Below are 25,067 nucleotides of genomic sequence, written 5' to 3'. Positions count from 1 at the left end.
ATCTCTCTCTTTAGGTAAGTTTTTACCCTCTCTTTACTTCAAGTGCTTACTTGCTTGTTTCATTTTATTTACATAATCTATAATTCTTTTGAAAAAAATAAACGAAATCTCGTTGAGGTTCAGATATTTGCTTGCACTAAATAAGTGTTGCATTGTCAAAAGAAAGGAAGATTAGGTCAGGCTTTACCTTTTGACTAGTAGAATGGAGAATGTTAGATTAGAGCAGTATAATAGCAGTATATATTTAGCAACTTAGTTCCTATATAGTTCGAACTCAAGATTGAAAGTAAACAAAAGCTAGCTACTCCAAAATTCTGGTTGCCAGTATAAACTTGGTTGGTTAATCTAGGCTAAATGAACCATGGTACCAGGAGGACCGTGGCCTGGATCAGGACCAGGACCTGGATGGGGTCCTCCTCTAGGTCCCGGAGGACCTCCGATGCCTGGATCTGGCGGATTTTTTGGTAGTTTATGTGATGTTTTATGCTCTTGGTAAGTCATTTTTCAATATAGTATTGACCATGCAGTGTTGCTGCTTAAGCTTATTGTTACTGTTATTGAACTTACCTTAATACCATGTTTAAATTTGTTCAGCCTGAGCTTCTTCCTTTTTTTTGCGCGGATTGCCCTTCATTTGGGGGGTCTTTAATTTTTGCCCTTCAAATTGGTAATCAGATTTATCCCATGCAATGTACTTTTTAGGAGTTGTGGGTTGACACAAATTCGAGGTAAAAAAAAAAAAAAAAAAAAAATTATTGGCCGAGATTTCGCCAGAAATGACTTTGCGAAATTACATATAGTCAAGTCGAAATTTTAAAAGCAAAGCAATTAAAAATGAAGGTAAATTTGGATACGCTTGCGAGCAAAATTCTACACTGAAGGATAAATTTAAAGCTAAATTTTGAGGGTTAAAAATTAAAGACCACTCCCAGCGAAGGGTAATCCTGCAAATTGCCACATTTCTTCTACTGTTGCTGGCTATTACAAGACTGTTTTAGGGGCCCAACGAGCATGTATGGGCCTCCAGGAACTTTTGGGCCGACTCTGCCATGATCCAGTTGGTTGATCCAAAAGAAGTCTAGAAAGACAATAAAGGAAAGAAACTGTGAGGGCTCTCAGCCACATGGATAGCTCAATCTGCTCATCGGCGCCTAGGTCTATTGATCTGTCATGTCATATAGGGCTGAGTTGGACATCCAACTGCTTCGATTTGAATTATCTGGAGAATAAAATGCTTGATATATATCAAAAAGATGGTCAATCAATTGTGGAAGACACAATTTTTTTTTTGAAGAATTCGCCATGATATACCTGATCCATGCATAATATCAGGAAAAATGGATGCAAATTTTTGACTGCTACTTAGTATTGGCAATAGGTCGATTGGAAACGCCATTCGATAAGGTGAAAGTTCGGGTAGGCAAATTTAGCCGAGCCTACTTTAGATCATAAGGAACTCTTTCCTGTCCTTATTGCACTTTTTTGCTCAAGAGACGAAAAAAAGAGACAGAAAGCAGGAATTTCTAATGGAAACAACTGGATGTAGAATGCTTTAGTTGATTTTATAAACTACAAATATGAACGTTTAAAAAATATACTTAATTATTCATATCTGTTAAATTGTAGTGGGCTAAAGTATATTTAAACCACACAAGCCCGTATAACTAAAAGATTTGAAACTTTTCTATATTTTATCTTTTCAACATATAGGTTTACTAAAATTATTCATACATTCAACCTCTTCCATGAGGACACTCCATTTATTTCATTTTATACCGCGGATTTGGAGCACAAGCATCAAATTACTTAAGTTTTGGTGTGAATTTGAACACAAAGTTTTCAGGTATTTTAAAATAAAATATATATTACTTGTAATTCAAACTATGTAAGATATACCTAAGAAAATGATGGTCAAGAAAACATTTCTCTGACCTTAACCAAACTAGTGCAATGTTTTATAAAATGAATAAAAGGAGTACAGTAGTACAAATGATCAAGAAGGTGCAAAGAATTTTTGGTGTTATAACTATGGCTGGTGGCTAACCACGTATGTATTGCTCATCAAATTACATGCAGCAAATGACTATTTAGCCCCTGAAACCCCCCCCCCCCCCGCCCTTCCCTTTACCCCACTCCACAGTACACCCCTCACTCTCTGCGTGAATTTTTTTGGGTGTAGTGGATATGTCAGTTTGAATGGATTTCTATTTGGCCTTTTCTTATAATGGAACTCTTTCTTTATTGCTTATACTTCTCTTCTGCTCTCTCTTTCACTCTATCACCTTTTTTCTCTAAATTTTGTGCAACTTTTTGGGTATATAGCTGAATATTGACTCACTAGTCTTTCATTTGAACTTTAAACTTTGCAAGATTTCTTTTTGAAGATTTTGAGGGGAGCTACATAGCTAAAAGACCATATGGTGATTATTTCTGTTGTTTCCTCTTCAATACTTCTCATATTTTCCATTTCCAAATTTCAAAACCACACATAAACCTCAAAAACCATACTTTTTCTTGCCATTTTTGCCTCAACTTTGCAAAACAAGCCAAGAAAAGAACACCTTTTTTTTCTTCTTTTGGCATAAAGTTAATTTCTTTGTTGCTATTTTTGCATGGATAGAATGGTGGGTGATCAAGGTGGGACGAGTAACATGTTTAGGGACTATAGAAAAGGAAATTGGACGGTTCAAGAAACAATGGTTCTCTTAGAAGCAAAGAAAATGGATGATGAAAGGAGAATGAGAAGGCAAGAGGGAAAACCAACAGAGCTAAGATGGAAATGGGTGGAGGACTATTGTTGGAGAAATGGTTGTTTAAGGAGCCAAAATCAGTGTAATGACAAATGGGATAATCTCATGAGAGATTTCAAGAAAGTTAGGGAATATGAAAGAAGAGAGACTGATAAAGCAGAGACTGGAGAGGAAAAAAGATCATATTGGAGTATTGAAAAGAATGAAAGGAAAGAAAAGAACTTGCCTACTAATATGTTGCCTGAGATTTATGAGGCATTGGTTGATGTTGTGGACAGAAAAAGTCAAAGAATGGTGTTGCCTACATTTCCTCCCACATTGCAACAACAAGCTACTCAACCTCAAATTATACCTTTGTCACCTCCACCATTGCCACTACCAACAACAGTAGCACAAACAGATTACTACACTACTAATGTTCCTTTTCCCACAGTAGGTACTCTTTATCTCCAACCATTTTTTTAATCATTAAAAACACTGTGAATGGTCACTAAGTACTATTTAACTAGTAGCTAGTACTATTTTGAAGTCTACTCTCATATATTTGCTTTTAGAGAACCCCACTTGGATATAAAGTCTATTTTGGAAAAAGTATAATACTTGACATAATTGGTTGAGAGAAAGTTCTTTCGCCCTGCCTGTGTTGCATTTTGAAAATTCTTGATTTAATTTGCTTGAAATCTTTCTAGGTTTTTCCATAAGTAGTTGGACCTTTTTTTCCTTTCTTTCTTCCTACATTGGCAGTTACTGCATTCTTAACGCTTTTGAAAACAAGTTTTTTTTTTTTTTTTTTTTTTGTTTCTTGAAATAATATACTTACTTACTAATCAAGTGATCAACTTTAAATATTTAATCATCTCTTTCTGCTTTCTTTCACTGCCTGCAAAGCATTCTTGAAAGTCACTTTTTTTTTTTTTCCTTCTTCTCTCTCTATTTTATTCTTTGTATGTTACCCACCTTTTGGTAGCTAGGAATGGGGGAGGATAGGGTTTTAATGCCTGATGGAATTGGATCTTATTTGAATATCTGACACATCAATAATCTAGGAAAGCATTGACAGTTTTGAACTGTTTCATTCACTCAACTTTGTCATAATAGCTAGTGACATTTTTATTGACCATTTAGTATTAATGGAATTTCCTTTTTGATATATTTATTTATGATTTGGAGATGAGTGATAGCTCAGATCCTGATCATAGCAGTGAGCGTTCAGATTCACCAGCAAAGAAAAGAAGAATGAGTGGAGGAGGTGAAGGAACCAGTACGGGCACAGCAAAAGATGATAACATTAACAACTCATCACAAGAATTTGGCTCTGCCATCTCAAAGAGTGCTGCCATTATAGCAGAAACAATTCAGTCTTGTGAAGAGAGAGAAGAAAAAAGGCACAGAGAACTCTTAAACTTGCATCAGAGAAGGCTACAAATTGAGGAATCAAAGGCTGAGATTAATAGAGAAGGCATCAATGGACTTGTTGATTCTATCAATAATCTTGCTAGTTCTATCCTTGCTTTGGCTGGTAACAAGAACCAATCAACTGACCCTAAATAGCTAGTCTTTAATTTCTTCTTACTCATTTGGTAAAGAAGTAGAAAAAGGTTTAAAGGTATAATTGGAGACAGTGTTATTAATTTCCAATTGCTTGTACAGTGTTGATGAATATTTGAATATCGTCATCATGTGTCTTTATCAATCTTGGATAGTATAGTTATGTTGTGGTTTCATACTATCCGCTCATATAATACCAAGTTGATGAGCTGATTGTAACTTTATTGATTCATTGAATGCAATTTAAGTCATTGTCTTTGTACTTATTCCTTTGGTTAAATTGAAATTCTCACATTCTCAAACTTTTGGCAACACAGAGTAGGAGTATTTTTTTTCGTTTGAAGTATAGTTGAAATTTGGCTCTCTAAGCACGCAAGAATGTGGCTTAGCTATCAATAAAGTGGTATGAAAATTATAAGAGATGGAGTAATACTTCAAGTAGCAATAGAGGCAAAAATTGTTACTACACGATATCTTCATGTCTGCTCAAGTCTTACTAGTAGACATAGTTATCCAATATTTATGTTGACAAGAGGTAGCAAATACCTATTGCATATTCGGATTGAATCCAAAAGAAATTGGCTCATTGAAGGCAAGACATGGCAAAGCAGCAGTCAAGATGAAGTGGCCGAAGAGCTATTCTATTCACTGGTTTAGTACACAAGTTATTTTCTACATCTGCATATATAATTTTCAATTTAATTGAGTAGTTACTTTGGGACTTCATAAATGTGAGAAGGAAAAAAATAGAGCACGGAAAAAATAGAGCACTGGCAACTGACTATAAAAAGTTGCGAGCAACATGTGTAGGGCATGGCAAAAGGACTAGTCAAAGGTACCTTCCAGTCAATGATCTCTGCGGCCTTGACTAGCATTGCAAAATGGCCATTTATGTGCTATTATTGGTGTCAGTTTTGTGGAAGGCTGTAGTGATGGAAAGGTTGGGCTTTCCCTTTCCCAATCACAGGATTGAAACAGTTGTTATTGGCTGGCTGTGTAAGCTTTCTTGAACTTTTCTGACACAAATTGGGTACACTTCATTTTCTCTCTTCTTATTTTTTTCTTTCCCTTAGGGAGATATGGAAAGAGCTGCAATGGGTATTCATCTCTCTTTCCCATGTTGTATGGGAACTTGTTTGATTAGGTTATTGGCTGGCTGTTCGATTTTTGACACAAATTGGTTCGGTTTTCTCTCTTTCCCATCAAACTTCGATTTGGCTTTTCAAACTTCGATTTGGTTCGGTTTTTTTGAAGGTAGACACCAAACACCGTTTGGTTCGGTTCTTTCGATTTCGGTTTTTTAAAATTCGGTTCGGTTCGGTTTCGGTTTTTTTGATATAATATTAGAAGCGATTTCATTGACACTAATTCATATTCTCAAAAGCAATAAAATATAAAACTGATAAATTGAAATCAAAATCAAACAAACATGATACACAAGAACAGAAAACTATAATCATGATATAGGATTACTAGGTGTTATATACATGCTGTAAGAATAATTAAGAAAACACATAAAGGACATACAGTAATCCTAAAGAGACATCCTAGTTACCTTTCTTTGTAAATGATATTTGATTTTCTCAATTGAAGTGGAAAATTAGGGATACAAATGCAAAAGAGGACTTATTATAATTGGGTTTTTTTGCTTTAAACTTAATGGGCCTGGACTATTTTTTTTTTTTTGGGTAATGTATTAAATTTCGGTGCGCGTTCGGTTTTTCGGTTCGGTTTTATCAAACTTCGGTTCGGTTATTTCGGTTTCGATTTTTTGACGGTGGACACCAAACACCAAACCAAACTAGTTCGGTCTAGTTTTTCGATTTTCGGTATTTATGCCCAGCTCTATGTTTGACTCGATCCTGAGGTTTCTGAAAGAAAAAAGAAGTTTTAAAATTTGCTATCTTAATTATATGGTAATATTTATGTAGTTACAAAATTTAAAGTTTAAAATTAAATTATTTTTTAAAATAAAAAGGCTTTATTTTTTATAAAACGGCTGAAAAGGAAAATAATATCACATCAAATGAAATAGAAAAAGTATATTCCTCTGTAGTATCACCATTTAATAAGGTTTAATTCATAGATAATCCCCTAAAGTTGTCCACTAGTTCCAATTTAATATAGATCATGTTTTCTATTAGACACTTCAACCTTAACAAACATGTTCCTATTAAACATGAAATAGCCTCAAGCCAAGAAAATATAATGCGTGAAACTCACACACATATATTGTGGCAAAATTGCTGAGCTCTTAGGAAGCCATTGAAAAAAAGTTACCAAAGCGCTTTTAGCGCGATAATTTACAAGTAAAGCAGTTAACGGGGACGGCTCCGTTAACTGCTATAGCGCAGTAATTTACTGCGCTATAGTGTCCATCTTTTTTTTCTTTTTTCGGCCCTTTTGGTTAACCCTTCTTCCATTACACTTTTTAACGTACTTTGACCATAAATTAATCATGCTTCGGGACCCCGAAACTTCAATATTTTATATAGAACCCTACTTATTTTTGTGCGATTAATAAGGTAGGATCAATACATCAAGGATACACAAAATCTTCGGATGGCCGTTTTAGTGGTTGAAAAGTGATCGAACGCCATTTTAGTTTGAAGGCTTGGTATCATTAGCTTTAAGTTCTTTACGAATACTTAAACTTGTTCATTAATAATTAATCAAAAGTTAGTCAAAATGGCAGCAGTCATACAAAAAAAATAATTAAATTGCATCATTCATAACAATAGATGAAAATACTAAACATACTAATGTCTATTAATAACAAATCATCATAAATTAAACTTAAAACTAAAATCACAATTCTTAATCATCAGAAAGAAAAAAACTTAAAAAACATTCATCAATTCATGCCCTTGAGTTGATGAAAAATCTTTTTCGAAACATACTAATATTCTTCAAAATGATGCATCATCATAAATTAAACTTAAAATCTAAAATAACAACATTCTTAATCATCATCGAATACAAGTCCTCGATATCATCTTGGTTAAAAATATTGGTGGTTTCTTAAGACACATCTTTTTTCAAGTCACAAACAAGACGTTAGTTCTCTACCGGTTGATGATGCTTGTTCTTGCCAAATATTCCCGCATCTAAAATCTACATCGTCTTGTGACGAAGGTGGGGATTTTCTTTTCTAATCCTTTGCATGGTTTTCAACTTTTTTGCAAGTTTTGGACCTACTTGAGGTATGGTTAAAATAAGCCTTGTTGGGATTGGAGCGTTGAGATTTTTCAAGTTACGAACAAGATGTTCGATTCGGCAAGCCGATGTGACCATTCTCGACAAAAAAATAATAATATTCTCTCGGATCTAAATATTTCTAGCTTATAAATCATCATTACGCTCTCATAAGAAGGTGGGGATTTAGCTCCTAGTTTGAAATCAACCGGTATCGCTCGAAAAAGCTGCTATGATTTGAACTCTCATCATCACTTTGCTATTTGGTTCTTTTGGAAGGAAAAAGACCAAGCCGAGTTTCTACTACTCGACATTGGATACGTTGTAGTCTAATAACAAAGAAAGTGCTACTTATATAGTTGCAAACCCCCATGTACTCGTAGTTCGGGGTTGGGGGGAGGGGGTCTTTATGACCCTACTTACTTACTTTATATTAAAAAAAATATTAATCTTCATCGACATCTCACAGTCCGAATCTCACTTGGATCTAAATCTTGTGCTACCATGTACACCATATTCTACCCTAAGGTAACGTATTTGCATCCGATTGTTCTCTTCGCGAAAACGGTTAAGAGCAAAATTATACTCTTGTGGAGTTCCACGAGGCATTGACATAGCACATTTTTTTGGGTGTTTAAGCCCTACTGATGCTAACTTGTGCTCCAGTGCTGCAGCCTCCCTAACACGCCAATCTCACTCCTCTCTCATTTTATTATTGTATTCTCGATTGAATCTGTTGTTAGGGTTATTTGAGTAATGAAAATCATCATCATCTAGTTCCCAGGTCCTACCCATTGCTTCAAATATGTTTGCTGGAGTGAACGATATAACACGACTAATATCTCTAAATTGGTCCAAAAATGACATAATAACTCAATTTTGTGTGGTTGGTAACTATTCGTCAAATTACGTTATATAACACTTAAAGTTTGATTCGAATTATGACGTTTTTCTATTTGACAGTTGAGGTGACAATATATTGCAGCGGTATAGCGCAGTAAAATACTGCGTTATGACAAAGATAACGCAATAAATTTATTGCGTTATTGTATAGTCATATAATTACTGCGTTATACTTTTATATGTATCATTTGATGCGTTATGTCAGAATAACGCAGTATTTTACCGCGCTATTCTGCCACGGCCTGACATAGCGCGGTTAATTCATGCATTATGCAATACTCTGTACTTAATTTGATTTGACGTAACACTGCAAGACACACTAATTGCATGCATGCGTTGGTTCAATATTCAAACTTCAAATCTTATTAATACAGAGTTTGAATAAGGGAAAAAAATTCTAAGTTTCATCCAATGTTTAACACAAATTCTAAGTTTCATCCAATTTTTAGCACAAATTCTAAGTTTTATCCAGTTTTTGCATTTTGTATTCCTCCTAAATTATTGAAAAAATGGCAGATGTTCCAAAAATTAGAGTTTCTTTATTATTCAGGACGGACAAATTATATTCGAGGAAAATAATTTGCGCTATGATTCTCCCCCAAAATACCATGTTAAGTTTCTACTTGACTTAAAATTCTCAAAACTACTCCAAGCCTTGTATAATAGACTACAAGTTAGTAGGAGTGATTTTGATCTAAATATAATTGGAAAATATCCAATGTCATTTACACCGCAAGGTGTAACTAGTTATGGATAGTGGTACATTCAAGATGATGGTTCTTTGACTGATTATTTGAAGGCGCCTTATGATTATAGGCAATGCATAACTTTAAACGTCCTTGAAATGTATATAGAGAAGGTCCCCATTAATCGACTTTGATTCATGGGTAGGGCTCCTCGGGAAGCCCGAAATAGACCTCGTCGGTAAGCCCCGTCTATAATTCAGGCCGAAGTCACTCAAGCGGAACCTACTTATGAACACAATTACCCTGACATGAGTATTTATGAAAGCATTTTGACTAGCCAAATGCCTCTGGATAGTTTAAGTCAGCAATTTTATGGGCAGTGGTAAATATTCATTTTTTACAATATTATTATTATTATTATTATTATTATTATTATTATTATTATTATTATTATTATTATTATTATTATTATTATTATGTGTAGTGGCACTTGAATGCTACTAATGATGTCGATTATATTATTTAGGGGTTATACACCTGATATGGATCATATCGGACGGTCTCCTCAATCGGATGGATGAACCGGAACATCCTCGACCTATCCAACAACTCAAAGCGATGGTCCTTCTCGAGTTTCGGTGAATTACTATCGATACGTCTATTTTTTTTTAACATCATTTGATGTGTAGTAGTTAAAATACGACTTATGTAGGGAGAATGTGGTGGTTGCACCAAATTATAGGCAAAGACCCTGCTATGGATGGTCCAATTATATAGTGACATCATCCGGCATAGTGAGGAAATCCACCTCGATTTGAGGTTGAAACAATCCTCAATATCAAGATGACATGATCCCTATCTTGATCATCTTCAAGAATTTCAACCAAGAGTCGACCCCCGATTCAATGGCATTTGTCTTTACTCTTGAAGAGGGATGATGATCATATTCGGCGAAGTTTGTGGAAAGAGCCAGTGGATCTTTTAAAACAAAAGGCTCATATTGAAAAAGGCATGATTTTCAGCTCGAAAAAATCATTGCAAAGGGCTGTTAAGATTTATTGCATCCAGGGGATGAGGGAGTTTAAAGTTGATGATTCCACACGAAAACTTTGGCGATTGGTCTATAAGCGAAAATATCAAGGCTGCGAATGGATGCTCCGTGGTAAAGAAAATGCTGAAAAGATGTGGACTATTTCAAAGTTCTACACAAAGCACATTTGTGATATGGGTGACCTCCCAGATGATCATTGCACTTTAGATACCAATATTATTGCTCGTGTATTAGTTGGCGACATTGGAAAAAACCCAAGGTATCCCCTTCGCCTAAGTTTATTTTATTTTTAGTGTTAATATAATGTTCCTCGTTGTTATATACTGATATTTCAACTTTTTCAGGTTCCCTATTAAAGATTGTATTACAGCCGTCCTGAAAGTATATAGCAAAACTGTTACTAGGAGGAAGGCGTATCTTGGGCGTAGGCGTGCACATGAGATAGTCTACGACAATTGGGAGGGCTCTTTCAAGAAGTTGTCGAGATACATGGCGGCTCTACAACACTTCAATCATGGTACTGTTGTTGAATGGAAGCTCAAATCGAAGTCTGGTGTGCCCGGTAATATTTTTGATTTTGTGTTTTAGGCATTCAAACCATGCATTGATGGTTTTGCTCATTGTCGGCCTGTAATATCAATAGATGGAACACATGTGTACGGGATGTATGACATAAAGCTAATAGCAGTTGGAATGGATGCAAATGGAGCTATATTCCCTTTAGCTTTTGCAATTACAGCTAACGAGAGCATTAGTATGTGGGGTATGTTTTTGGACTACTTAAGGCAACACGTTATTAAGGATCGCATGGGAATATGTGTGATATCAGACAGAAATATTGGCATATTGCACAATATGTTCAATTTGCAGGGGTGGCAGCCACCTTTTGCCTACCATCGTTATTGTTTAAGGCATTTGAAGGCAAACTTCCAAAAGGCATATCGAACCCCAGCACTTTGCAATTGGATGTGGGCGGCTGCAACAGAGCATCAGGAGAAGAAGTTTAACCTGCAGATAGACATTATTAGGTGGGCGAATGAGGAAGCCTTCCACAGGTTGAATGCAATTGATAAAGACAAATGGACATTACACCAGGATGAAGGTAGGCGATGGGGTATGCTGGCAACAAATAGCTCTGAGTCATTCAATGTCTTGTTGAAATCTGCACAAGGACTACCCGTCACCGCAATGGTGAGAATGACTTTTAAGCGGGTTGTGGAGCGGTTCGTCAATAGATCAAAAGAGGCCAAAACACATGCAGCAGGTCTAAGATGGATGCCAAAACCGTCACAACTATTCGAGTACCACAAATATAAGGCTCAGAAACATGACCGGATGGAGTACAACTCTGCAGAGCGCATATTTGAACTCACAACAAGTGTGCACCAAGGTAAAGGAGGTAACGTCCACACAATTTGTGAGATTCCAAGAACATGCACATGCGGCAAGTAGCAATCATATCACATGTCATGTTCTCATGACTTCAAGTGTTTTATCGCAATGGGAAAGAACGCCTCCCCGTACATGGTTGAGGAATATACAGTTGAAAATTATGCAAGAACGTATGCTGGAAGGTTCTACCCACTTGGTAGTGAGAGTTATTGGCCACCGGATCCATTTTCAATGATTACAAATAAAGCATTTATCCGTAAATTCAGAATGAAAGCATACTCCCGTATTCATAATGAAATGGATGTTCCACCGGGGAGATACACTCGAAAATGCTCATTTTGCAATTATGTTGGTCATGATAAGCGCAAGTGTCCCTTACGGCATGGTGGTCAAACTACATCTCGCGGTGGAAGTACCTCTCATGGTGGAGGAAACTTTCGTGGTGGTAGATCTAGTGGTGGTGGCACATCTCGCGGTGGTGGTACATCTTGCGGTGGTGGCGGAAGATCAACTCAAGGGCATTAATTGATGAATGTTTTTTAAGTTTTTTTCTTTCTTTGATGATTGTATTTTAAAAAGTTTGGGTTTCTTATTAATGAACAAGTTTAAGTATTTTTATATTGTTATGAATGATGCAATTTAATTAAGTTTTTTTTTTGTATGAATGCTGCCATTTTGACTAAATTTTGATTAATTATTAATGAACAAGTTTAAGGATTCGTAAAGAACTTCAAGCTAATGACACCAAACCTTCAAACGAAAATGGCGTTCGAGCACTTTTGCAACCACTAAAACGGCCATCCGAACTTTTATGTATCCTTGATGTATTGATCCTACCTTATTAATCGCACAAAAATAATTAGGGTTCTATATAAAATATTGAAGTTTCGGGGTCCCGAAGCATGATTAATTTATGGTCAAAGTACGTTAAAAAGTGTAATGGAAGAAGGGTTAACCAAAAGGGCCTAAAAAAAAAAAAAGACGGACACTATAGCGCAGTAAATTACTGCGCTAAAGGCAGTTTGGTAAATTTTTTTTTTGGTGGGGTATTTTAGTTCAAAATGTTTTTTTTTTGGGTCATTTTGGTTCCGGACTCACACTCCCCCCCTCCCAAACCCAAGCTAGGAGGTACAAAGATATTGAGTATTCCTAGCTTGGAACTCAGACACTGGTGTTGAACTCCGTTCAATCCTTTAGCGAGAATGTCAGTTGGCTGTTCTAAAGCAGTGGCGGAGCCACATGCACCCAAGCGGTGTCAACCGACACCCCTTCGTCAAAAAATTACACCGTATATATAAATATATATATATATATATATATATATATATATATATATATGTGTGTGTGTGTGTGTGTGTGTGTGTGTGTGTGTGTGTGTGTGTGTGTGTGTGTGTGTGTGTGTGTGTGTTGAACCCCCTTAATTTAGTCATATATTTATTTTTTTATGTTATGACACCCCTTAGTAAAAATTCTAGTTCCGCCACTGTTCTAAAGTGTCGATGTATTTAGTCTTCACAAAATTTTGTTGAATATTTTTCCGTATGAAAATGACAGTCCATTTCAATGTGTCGTTTCATGGAACACTGGATTGACTGCTATTTGAATAGTTGATTTAGTGTCACTGTAGACAGTAACTCGAAGAGTGACTCTCACTCCAATTTCTTTTAGCATTTTCAAAAACCATTAGCTCTGCAACAATTGATGCTAAGCTTCTTATACTCAAGAGTCAACAGAACTTCTCGAAATTAAATCATGTAATTGACTCTCTTGTGTGTGGATAGACTGTCCAAACAGCATCACAAAATGCTATGATTATTTGTGGAGATTTACTGGATAACAAGATGTCTTGGGTCGGGATTATTCTTGACATATCTAACTATCCTCAGGGCATATTCCATATGAGATATTTTACGATGTTGAAGATATTGACTGAGTTTAAACATTGTAGGAGATGTCTAACCTTGTTTTTATTAAGTGGAGTAATTTCCATATGAGTCTTTGATATGGACCTTGATCTGATAAGACTGGATCATCTGTACATTCCTTTTCATAGTATGTTCATCATACTTTCTAGTGGTGAGTCTAATGTTGTTGTCAACCTGAGTGTTTGTAGGTTTAGCTGCAGAAAGCACAAGTTCAGATATTAGGTCTAATGCACATTTCCTTTGGTGCATTAAAATTTCTTGATTTTATCTTGCAAATTCAATTCCCAGAAAGTATGTCAATTCTCCCAAGCCCTTCAATTTGAAGGCTTATTGTAGAGCTTTTAGTATCCTCTATCAGTTCCAGTTTGTCATTTGTTAGCGGCATGTCATCAACATACACTAGTACTAATGTAGTGCCTCGATCAGCTGTTCTCACGAATAATTAATAATTAATGAGTGATCAAACTGACTCTGCATAGATTGAAACGTCGACAGTGCTTCTATCAATTTTGCATTTCATTGTCTGGGTGCTTTCTTAAGCCCATGCTTTTATGAGCCTACATACATGTATGTACTCTTAAATCCTTGTGGAAGTTCCATATAAATCCCATCATTAAGGTCACCTTGTCAGAAGGCATTATGTACACAGTCCTTGGATTTTTGAATCCCCCGTCTAGCCAACATATCCACAACAGACAATCTATCTTAAGCCAGCCACAGCATAAACTTGTGTCTAGGTAATATCCCCTTTGCCAAACCTAGGCTACTCCAAGACGAGTACTTAAGCAAGTTTCAGGTTGGTCCTTTTGATGTTGAATTTGCCTTTGACAACAAAGCTACTTTGTAGTGCTTTGATCTGCATTGGAGTTTTAAGCTGCATATTTGCAGCAACTATTTAAATATATGGGCTGAATGGAATGCTAGAACGTTGAGAGTAAATCTCAGTGCTACAGACATAGAGCAAATGAGATTGTCCTCCAAATACATATCATTGGCCAGAAGTTCAACAAATAGAGAACTATTTTAGATAGGTTGAGTAGATTTTCAGCCTAGTGTATGGCCTTACTGCTGCTAACTGATGAGGTCTGAAAACAGATCCTTCCTAGAAGGTATACTTTGTGACTAAACACTACTGTTAATTAAGTATGACTTTAATTTTGAATCAATATATTTTTTATTTTGAGAATTAGCTCTTGAGTCCAAAAGAGCTTAATTGTGTGTATTACTCGTTTTGGTTATTGATTTTTTTTCTTTTTTAACCCCAAAAAAAAAGGAAGTCTTTTTTTATCTAGAAGTGAAATGCTACTTATTGAAAATTCGAATTGTATAAGGTAGAATCCGCAGACACCAAGTGGAAGTATCAAAAGGTGACACGTGGCGATGGTGACAGGTCAGATCCGAGTCTGCGAACGAGGGGTTCCGGGAAAGCATACGAAGCTCCGGATAAGTAATAAGGTAACTCATTTCCGGAGGCAGAAACTACAAAGGATCCGGAGGAGCGTGCCAACTCACCGGTCAAACGCCATTCAATGCACATCCGTTACAGAAGACCCCCAAGTTTCCTTCAGCCTTTATTAGTCTTCATTACTCTTTATTGCCTTTTATTGCAACATTAATATTGGTAATTGAGGGGGCACGATTCATGGAATATGTAACCTATAGCTCTAGTATAAATAGAGGTATTCGTTCTATTGTAAGACATTTGAACATTATACAACAATATATAGTATTCATATTATTCTTAGTATTGGGTCTTGCTTGCTTAATTTGTGGTGTTTATAGTGATTCACCGCCCGGAGGCTCTAGCTCAAAGCCTCTCCAAGGCCCAAGCTACACAACTAGCTATGCTTTACTTTCATTTGTCTTGCTAATTATTACTTGCTATTTCATAATTTTGGTTACATTGATCCACGTGTCTTTGATGACGTACACAAATTCAACTGTAACGATTTTTTGTGTAAACACGAACTGCGAGAATCACAAGTGTATTATACATATTTTTACATGTCAAATCAAATAAAATTGACGAATCTTACGTGCTTAAACAACTTGGCAAAAAAAGTTTAAATTTATTTAAATATTTTTGTTGTGTTTTAAACTCACTCCAACCCTTATAGATTAAAAGCAAAAACAAGATTTTTCATAATAATGAGGTAAAAATAGACTATTTTTATTTATTTCAAGGCAATTTGCACGATTGGCCTTATTTGGGGGTGGTCTTAAATTTTCTGGGTTCAAACCCCGATTCAGTTAAAAAAGATTCGCAAGACAGAGTTTCGCTGCAAAATTTGGCTTATTCGGACAAAAGTTAGGCATGAAGGCCTAACATTTGAAGAATTCAAGGAGAGTAAACAAAATGGTTTTTTGTTTTTGTTTTTGGCCTTATAGTAGAAGTCTGCCTTAGACAGAATCTTAAGGCAAATTCTGCTTTATTAGGCAGACTTTTCGCGAAGTCTTACCTTGCGAAGTTATTTTTTCTTTTGACTGAGCGGAAGTTCGAACCCATAGCCTCGGGGTATTTTCGGCCACTTTTCAAGCGAAGGATAAAAATTAAAGACCAACAATTTGAGGGAAAGAAATTAAAGACCAGCGCCTTTGAAAGGCAATCCGCGCAAAAAAAAAAAAAAAAATTCTCATCCCTTGTCTGATTCCGCATTGAAGTCTGCCTAAATTTGAATCGCACAGTGCAGGGAAAAGGGGCGGCACTTCCAACGGCGTAAAAATAGACCATAAATGTATTAAATATTATTAATTTAATCAATTTCAAAAAGTAAAGTTACAAACTTCAATCCTTTTCCCTTTTAGATATGGGAAAAGGGTCAAAAATACCCCTCTACTTTGGAAAAAGGGCTAAAAATATCCTCCGAACTTATTTTGGGTCAAAAATACCCCTCTCGGCTTTAAAGTTTTCAAATATACCCGCTTGTCTTGATGGAAATTATCCCCCAAAAATAACCAAAATCATTTTTAAACCCGCTTCTATCATTTAAACCCAACCCAACTAAATAATAACCCACAAGATCCCCTTATTCCCCCATTCTCTCAAACTTCAAACCTACGTATTGGGAATAAGGGATCTTATGGATAATTATTTAGTTGGGTCGGTTTGAATGATGGAAGCGGGTTTAAAAAAATTTCGGTTTGGGGGATAATTCCGTCAAAAGACAGGATATATTTGAAAACTATAAGGATGAGAGGGTATTTTCGACCCAAAATAAGTTCGGATTTTTAATTTCCTTTTTCCAAAGTAGAGGGGTATTTTTGACCCTTTTCCCTTTAGATATTCGTATATAAAAAAAAAATATTAATTTTAGGTGGAACAGACACATATAAATACTTATATTCTTAGTGTAGACAAATTTAGGGCTAATTTATCCCATCTCTTGAGACTAATTTATCCTATTTAGGAGATGGAATATCCCATGATTAATGGAATAAGAATAAGATATCTCATCCTCAAATTTGAAATACACTTTATATTTTATTTGGTACAAGATATAGTATACCTCTTACCGTACAAAATTAATCCCACATTTATTACGAGTGTTCTCCACCCCGGCCCTGATTAATCCATCTAGACGCCTTTTCTTAAAACTTCTAAATCTAAAAATCTTCCTCGTTTACTGTATTAATTAATGACACTTCAGATTACCCTCCAAATCAAAAAGATTAAATCAGAAAAAAGAAACGTGGAGTAAAATAGTTATTTCCAGCGAATTCCCTTGGCGACACAACCGAATTACAAATATTTTGAAGCTTCGAATGTTTTGATTCGTAAGTTTTCTATTTCTTTCTCCTTCAAAACCTTGGATTTGGCAAAAACAAGGAAAAATTTGTTTTAGGAAATCCGAAACATTGTTAACGAACAACATCTTTTAGATTCGTACTGGGTTTTATGTATTTTTTTTAACGTTAGGTTTCTGTTTCTCTATATGTGATTGCATCATGGTGCATTTACTATGTAGTGAAGTTGATTAGTCTATTAATCTGCTTTAATTACTAGTTTGTTTTAATTATGAATATGTGATTATTGAGCTATTTTGGAAAAAGGACCGTGTACACTTGTTAGTTCGCAATTTTATAATGTGAGGAATATGCTAGAAATGCACGATAAACATGATCTGCTACACTGAGTAGAAAATTTGCATATTATTGTAATTTTTTTTATTTTTTTTGGCTAGATAAAGATTTGATTTTGTCGATCTGCTTTTGGCAGAAAGCTAGCTAGAGGGTGTGATGGGGTTGAGCAAAACTGAAGTGAACTTGAAGAGGTTACTTGTAACTGCACCACAACAGCAAAATCAAGCAAAGCTTATACATGTAAGTGCATAGGTCATTCAAGTTCAACTCTTTACAGAGAATTGATGGTTGCGTTTGCTTATTTTTCTTTTCATTCTTCCCTATGGCTTGGCTGTTTTTTGTTGCATTTGTGTGAGACTTGTTGTGAATATGGTGAGTTTATCAGCTCACTGATTCGATTGTGCTGTTTCTTTTATAGATATAAATTAAGATATTATATGCCCGCAAGGGTGGCTCAGTTGGTTGAGCGTGGGGCTTTCATAATGGGGGTCTCAGGTTCGAAACCCCCTGCCTATGACAGCAGGGGATTTGCCTTCTGGGTCGAGCTCGTTGCACGGGGCTTGCCTAGTGCGGGTTATATCTCCTGTGTAGTTTGCGAGCTATTGCACGGGAGCTGGATTTACCCTGTGCTCACCTGAATGGTAGCGGCTGCGGATTCCCATGTCATCAAAAAAAAAAAAAATTAAGATATTATATTCTTGAACAGATGATTCTAGTCCTTAACGGCTTAAACTGTCTGTATGGTAACTGTTCAAATAAAGAAGGCTTACACTTTCTGTTCACTGTAACGTGATTGGTTTTTGTAATTTAATTTCATTTTTCGGTCTTCGAGTGTGGTAAATCTGGTTATCTAATTTGGAAAGGTTGTGCTCGACCTATATCACATGTTATAGTTACACAAAACAAGACGTTTTGAACTATTAAGAGGCTTATTTCTGTGACTTTGATGATATGCTTTGAGAAACTAACTTTGAAACTCGAGGGCTGTATAGATGTACCTAACAAGTTTCTTTGACTAACAGTGGTTTGATGGCTATATGTGTTTGGATTTTCTCTCTCTTCCTGTTGCTGATTATTTTGCTAGAGGTTTTGAATAACTTCTAAATTGTGCTATTTAATGGAGCTCATATAATCTGTGTGGAGGTGAGCATTTAAGAAAACACCTTCTTTGTGTTTTGGAAGCTTTGACTACTTTTGCAGCTTCAAGTGAACTAGTAGCTCTGTTGATTCACCAACAGACTGAAGGGTAACGAGGATTTCCATTGTCTGATCCCCGTACGGTTTCATCCTTAAAGAAGGCTGTGTATCTCCATCCTACTTTTGGGGGTTAATATCAGGCAAAGCTACTGAGATTAAGTGGGTCTTTCCTAAAGTAATTTTATATGGACTGTTTGGAAATAGGTGAACCAGTGTGTCTTTGATGGAGAGAGAGGCTCATGGCCAACTCTAAATATACTCTCCTAGTTTAGTTTATTGTTGGGTAAAACTGTAATGGAATGATAGTGTTCTACCGGTTTAGTATTGGGACTGTAGTTCATTGGTATATAGTATTTCCGTTCTCTAAGGATACATCTTTTTGGACTTCACATGCAAATTTGTATACAACGTTGCACCCACTAGCATGCCTTCAACACATTTACCTGTCCAATTATTGTTCGGAGAAAAACTACTTTTTCTGACTACAACATGAATACATCCTTTAAGTTGGGAAATGGAAACTGCATCAAATTCTGAAGGATAAATGGTTAGAGGGGACGGTCCTAGTGAATGAGTTTCCAGTTCTGTATCAACTAGCCACTGCTAAATACTCCACAATCTCTCAAAACTGGCAAAACAATATCTGGGATATTCAGTTTAGAAGAAATTTTCAAGATTGGGAAATTCCACAGTTGATGAATCTTTTGGCTAAACTAGAGGGATATTCAGTTAATGAAAACATGACCGACAGCATTAAATGGAAGGATGGCCTCTATTCAGTCAATGCAGGGTACTCTCAATTGTGCTCCACTAATGAAATCATAGACAAATGGCCCTGGAAGTACATCTGGAAACAAGGCTCCCCCCAAAGATCATTTGTTTCAGTTGGTTAGCCCTCAATGAAGTTTGTTTGACCCAGGACAACCTCAACAGAAGAAGAATACATATTGTCAATAGATGCCCCATGTGTCAACAACAACTAGAGTCCAACATACACCTTTTGCTACACTGCGCAGTTGCAGCAGACATATGGTCCATGTTCCTCAGTATTTTTGGTCTTAGTTGGTTTATGCCTCAAAGTACTAAAGAAGCTTATGAATGCTGGTCTGGATGGAAAGTTGATAAAGCCATCAAGAAAGTCTGGCAAATGATACCTGCCTGTATATTTTGGTGTGTTTGGACGGAAAGGAATCGCAGATGTTTTGATTGGTTATCAACTCCCACCTTCACTCTTAAAGCTAGATGTTTTTTTATGGTTATATGTTGGCTTAAATTAACCCCTGTAGACTGTCCTATTACATTCCTGGATTTTGTCAGCTCATTTGCTCTAGCTTAGGCCTCCTTTTTGTATTATAGCTGACTCTATGCGCTCTTTTGTACTAATTGCATCTTCTTGATGCCCTTTCTATAAAATCTATTTAAAAAAAAAAAAAAAAAAAAAAAGAAGAAGGCAATATCACCATATCTAGGATAACAGGGCTCAGGATGGCTCATCCACCCACTGAATTTTTTTAATCAGATGTAAGATGGGAGACAGAGAGTCATAGCAATACCTCCTTGTCTTCCCTAATCTTTTGAACAGACAGGCATCAACTGGTTTTTGGAGTCTCTGGTAGAGCTCTATTTAATTTGGGAAACTGATCTTTTCCCTTTCCGCTGTATGTTTTGTGACATAGTTGTTATTTGTGAAAGTTGATAATTGTGCGTGCACACAGCTGCAAATTGTGGCATAGGTTATTTCTGTGAAAAGCTTTTCAGAAATTCATGGCATATGCAATTGCTTATGTAGGGAATCGTACAATTTTTGTCATCTGAATTTTTCTTTCAATGGGCATACACATTTATTATTTCCTTTTGTTACATCTCCCACAGTATGTTGCCACTTTGCGTGAACTACTGGAGCAGTTGGCTGAAGAGAGGAATCCAGATGGATTACCAAGGTATATAACTATATATGCTTTATTCTTTTCCAATTAGATAATTTGAAGAAAATTACATGCTGCTACAAAAATTTCAGAAACTGTTCGCTTCCTTACCTTCTGTGACTTTTTAAATAAAGTCCCTGCCTTCTGTTTCTTTAGTTGGAATTATAGTATAAATTTAAATGCACGCGTCCTAGCAATTTTACTCTTCCTAAGTAATAAGGTGGAAAACCCCCCATGGTCAATTAAAAGGAAAATCACTCTCTTTCAATCTCTACTCCCCATACCCTCGAAATTTGGACATATTTTAGTTATGTTTTTTACTTAGTGGGAAAATATCCTTTCTATAAAAATCTGCATCCTGACAGTATGGCTAGTACGTTGACACTACTTTCTCTCCTTTTATGGAGGAAATCATGATGCTGGTATTAGTAATCTCTGTTCAAACCGTTTGCTGGTGTGTGGAAACAGTACATTTCTGCACTTTTGATGCTTTTGTTATCTATGTAATGACCAGGGATGACATGAAAGGATTATTGTCTTTCTATTTTTAAACTAGAACTTCAGCTATATGCTTTTAATAACTCTTTATCTTTTTTTTTTCTTTATCTACTGTACGAGGAGAACGTTTTAAACTTTTCTTAACTATTCATGAGAGTGTTTCCTGTAAATTAAAGGCTAATTTAGAATGACTTAAAGTTCTTGAAACACTTTGCTTGAGGGTGTATGTTCTTAATGGGTCTTTTCTTTATTTACGAGATGCTTTTTTCCTGATGTGTGTTCAATTTTCATTTCCTCCCCAAAATAGAGTTTCAAAAGCCAAGGTGAACGAATATGCAGAGAACATTGAAGCCGTTGCTGCCAAGTTAGCTGTGCCCATGGTATGCCCGAGATAGGTTCATTTCTTGTGATTTACCATTCAGATACACCTTGCTTTCATATAAGAAAACATATCATATTGAGGTAATTTGCTGATTTTGATGGAATATGAAAGAGCTCACATTTTTTTATCTATTGACTGTCCTTGAAGTTTAGTGCCTTATTTTGTGGTGTTAGTAGCGCTCAGCTTTTCAGACTTCACTAGGCCTTGCTGCTAATTTTTTTGTCATAATGCTTCATTCTTTCGATGTTTTTGAACATGGTTCGATCTTCTCTCCTGGTGTCCTCATTTGATCTTATATTACATCAACTTACTATAGATATATGCAAGTATTCAGTTGATTTTTTTTTTTTTGTTGGCTTCTATTGATATGATTAACATGTCAATGATCTGTTATCTTTGCTTAACCAAATCCAGCCTGATGTGCTTACACCCGAGGAACCTTTGGCTGAGACTTCCAGCTGTGGAACTCCTAAAGAAGCAGAAAGTGCGAATTCTGCTTCTGAAGGATTGAGAAGAAGAATTGGGTACCTGCATGTTTTTTTTCTGTCATTTATAGCCATTATAATATGCCATTTTATCATTAGCTCGTTTGAACATGATGTTCTTTGAGTGAAACAGGGTTCATTCTAACAATGAGGAGAGATCTCGAGATACCGTCGATTCTGATCAATCAACTGCAGTCAAACTGGATGATGCTGCACGAACACATATTGATAAGCACAGGTGTTCTATCTATAAATACTTTCCATACTAATATTTAGACAGTTTTTGCCTGTTGACTTTTATTTCACCTAGGGTTTTTCACAATGTATATCTTTTCCAAAAAAAAGAAAAAGAAAAAAAGAAAAAGAAAAAAGAAACAGCTTTCCATGTGTAATTAAAAGAGACAGTGGATTTGCACTCTTAAAATGTAGTAAATCTATTAAATTTAAGCAGAACAGGGCCTGTAGAAAGGAAGCATGATAATCTTTTTCTTTTAAGATACCCCATATCTTTCTTTTTTGTGTTCTTTACTAAGCATAGGAGGAGGAGAAGAGCGAGGAATCCTTTATGAGCTCTGTCTACTTCTGTCTTTTTGTTGGGTTATCAGTTATATACTGTATAGCTAACATCTTAAATGAAAATAAGGGGCTATTATTACAAATATTTGCCTTTCTGAAGTCTCTTAATGGTAGGTGGTGTATTATAGTTAAGTTGGCATTTTGAAATTGATTGAGCTGAAGAGAAGCATCTTTTACTTCACTGTTCATCTTTGTTTGTGTAGTATCTTTAGAATTTTTTGTGTTTTGAGTGCTCTGAAATTGCATAAATTATACATACTACACTGACTCTTAGCTCCGATGTTTTTTGTACCCCACTGCCCATTCTATGTTTGATGAACTTGACTACGATTACATGCATTTTTTTGGGCTAATTTTTAGTGTAGTTTGAAGAATCCACAAGAAATACTCACGCACATGGCACACTCCGTTTGACACGTGCACATCAAAATAAATGAATGATCAATGTAATAGAGCCCATCAGTCTCCAATACCTTTTGCTTAAACTAGAAGTGGAGTCTTCATACTGACCGACAATTGCCTTTTGTTAAAGGTGGGAGCCACTGCGAAAATTGGTTTGATCAACGTCATAGGAAGGAGCTTTAATGTTTCTTTCATAGAATTAATGCGAAAAAGAAAGGGCCCAACTTTTTTATGCTGTATGGATAACATACTAACAAAGCTAGCTGAAGGTTGAAGTTAGCATTTACTAAACTAGTCCAATTCTTGAAATGCTTTTGTGAACGGATGCCAATAATTGATGCAACTTAGTTGCTAAGAACGAGACAAGGAAAAGAAGGTATGCGCTGTAGATTAGATGTAGAGAAAGCAGATGACCATGTGAACTGGTCAGTTTTATAACCTACCTTCATCAAATAAAATAAAAAAACTGGTTAGTTTTATGTTCAGACTAGGTTTGTCGTCTTAATTGTAGTTTAAGATGGTGTTTTTCATCTGCAATTGTGATACTTATACCTGCATTTTGCTACTATGTTTATGTTTGTCTAGTCTTTCTCTTTTGTAGGAGAAAAGTAAAAAAGAGAAATTAATCACTTGTGCAATTTTTTTTTTCTGGGAGAGGTGAGGGTAGTTGGGTGGAGTCTCCTCGATCAATTCTCAGATGGTTTCATCTTTTGCAGGAAACTTCAGGAGGACTTGACTGATGAAATGGTTGTTTTGGCGCGGCAGCTCAAAGAGAGTAGTCTCATGATGAATCAATCTATCCAAAATACAGAGAAAGTAAGTTCTCTGTCTCTTTTCACTTTGAGGCTTTCCTACTCCTACTGTTTGTTTAAATTGTCAGGAGCTCTAACAATTTTCTCTTGGAGAATGAATTTGCTGTGTCCAAATCATTTAAACTATTCCCTGTAGAAGGAAGTTGAGACCATTCTAGTTCATACCATCTTTTCTGACACAGAACAAGATTTTATTACTCTCAACTCTGGCATTACTACATGTTTGAGGATTCTTTACTTGTAATTAAACACTGTATCATTCAATTTGTTCGGGTTCACTTGATTTCTGATTTATCTTGTCCAGTTACGAATTTTTACTTTAGTGTCTCGCTTTACGAGGTCACTTTTTGTATATTGGCCTCGTAGTTGTGACATATAATGTGGATGCAGATACTTGATTCAACTGAGAAAGCAGTTGAACATAGCCTGGCAAGTACAGGGCATGCAACTTCCAGAGCCATGGACGTGTATTCGCGGAGTTTCAAGACTACATGCTTCCAATGGCTTTTGATCTTTGTTATGACTTTAGTCTTTGTCATGGTTGTATTACTTATTCGAGTGACTTAGCAGTCGACGTCTCCTTTGTTAGTGGAGTGGAGATATGACTAAACTCTTGCCTTTTTGCTATCTTTGTATAGTATCAGAAGATACCTCATCAGCCTTGATCAAAAAAAAAAAAAAAAAAAAGTGTAGCAAAGTTATTAGGGGGTTGGGTGGAGGGGACACATGTTCAGAAGTTAAACATTTCTTTCGATGCTGATGTGCAAAACACCTGCGTTACTATACTTTTTTTATTTTATTTTTTTAATTACCTTTATATAAGTTTAATTCGATATGCTTTATTTTGGATTATATTATTGATTGTTTTTGTACATGTTTTAGTTTCTTTTCTCATATTTGCTGCTTGAAGCCTTGAGTAATTATTGGTCAAGAGCCGACACTAAGCCGGGAAGGTTCTAACAGAAGTCAAAACTGGTAGGTAACGCGTTGCGTCTTATTAACTCCCAAAAAAAAAAAAAAAAAAAAAAAAGAAGGAGTCCAGGGAAGGAAATTGGGTAAATTATATGAAGCTCCCTCAACCTCAAGTTTGTAATTTTAATTCCACCCCATGTGTCGAGTTTTATGTATGACCAAGGATTATATAAAACAAAATCTCGTTTGAATATCAGATTGGCGTAACTAATAGTTTTTTTAGCGGTTGTCGTTTATAAATTATATATTCACTTTTACTTGACGGTTGAGTATGTGAAAGCGAGAGAT

The 25,067-nt window shown here is 35.9% G+C and overlaps 2 protein-coding genes across 3 annotated transcripts; both read left to right on the top strand.

Moving 5' to 3' along the window:
- Positions 1-2,206: 2,206 nt before the first annotated feature.
- Positions 2,207-4,304, top strand: LOC132048137 (uncharacterized). The gene is made up of 2 exons (XM_059439060.1): positions 2,207-3,182; positions 3,921-4,304. Exons 1-2 carry the CDS (start codon positions 2,613-2,615, stop codon positions 4,299-4,301), a joined length of 951 nt encoding a protein of 316 aa, XP_059295043.1. The 5' UTR covers positions 2,207-2,612; the 3' UTR covers positions 4,302-4,304.
- A 12,838-nt stretch (positions 4,305-17,142) lies between these two features.
- On the top strand, positions 17,143-24,657 carry LOC132041261 (uncharacterized). 2 transcript variants are annotated; one of them, XM_059432071.1, is made up of 7 exons: positions 17,143-17,770; positions 20,600-20,667; positions 21,458-21,530; positions 21,947-22,056; positions 22,151-22,255; positions 23,712-23,811; positions 24,198-24,657. In XM_059432071.1, the coding sequence occupies exons 1-7, from the start codon at positions 17,687-17,689 to the stop codon at positions 24,372-24,374; spliced, it is 717 nt and encodes a 238-aa protein (XP_059288054.1). In that variant the 5' UTR covers positions 17,143-17,686; the 3' UTR covers positions 24,375-24,657. The 2 variants fall into 2 exon arrangements, with proteins under 2 accessions (XP_059288054.1, XP_059288055.1); XM_059432072.1 differs by lacking the exon at positions 17,143-17,770 and having other exon boundaries at positions 20,640-20,667; positions 21,409-21,530.
- The last annotated feature ends 410 nt before the right edge of the window (positions 24,658-25,067 follow it).

The sequence above is a fragment of the Lycium ferocissimum genome, chromosome 2 (assembly GCF_029784015.1).
Source record: "Lycium ferocissimum isolate CSIRO_LF1 chromosome 2, AGI_CSIRO_Lferr_CH_V1, whole genome shotgun sequence".
NCBI lineage: Eukaryota > Viridiplantae > Streptophyta > Magnoliopsida > Solanales > Solanaceae > Lycium > Lycium ferocissimum.
Note: the sequence above shows the minus strand (reverse complement) of the source record. Positions and strands in the feature narration are given on the sequence as shown.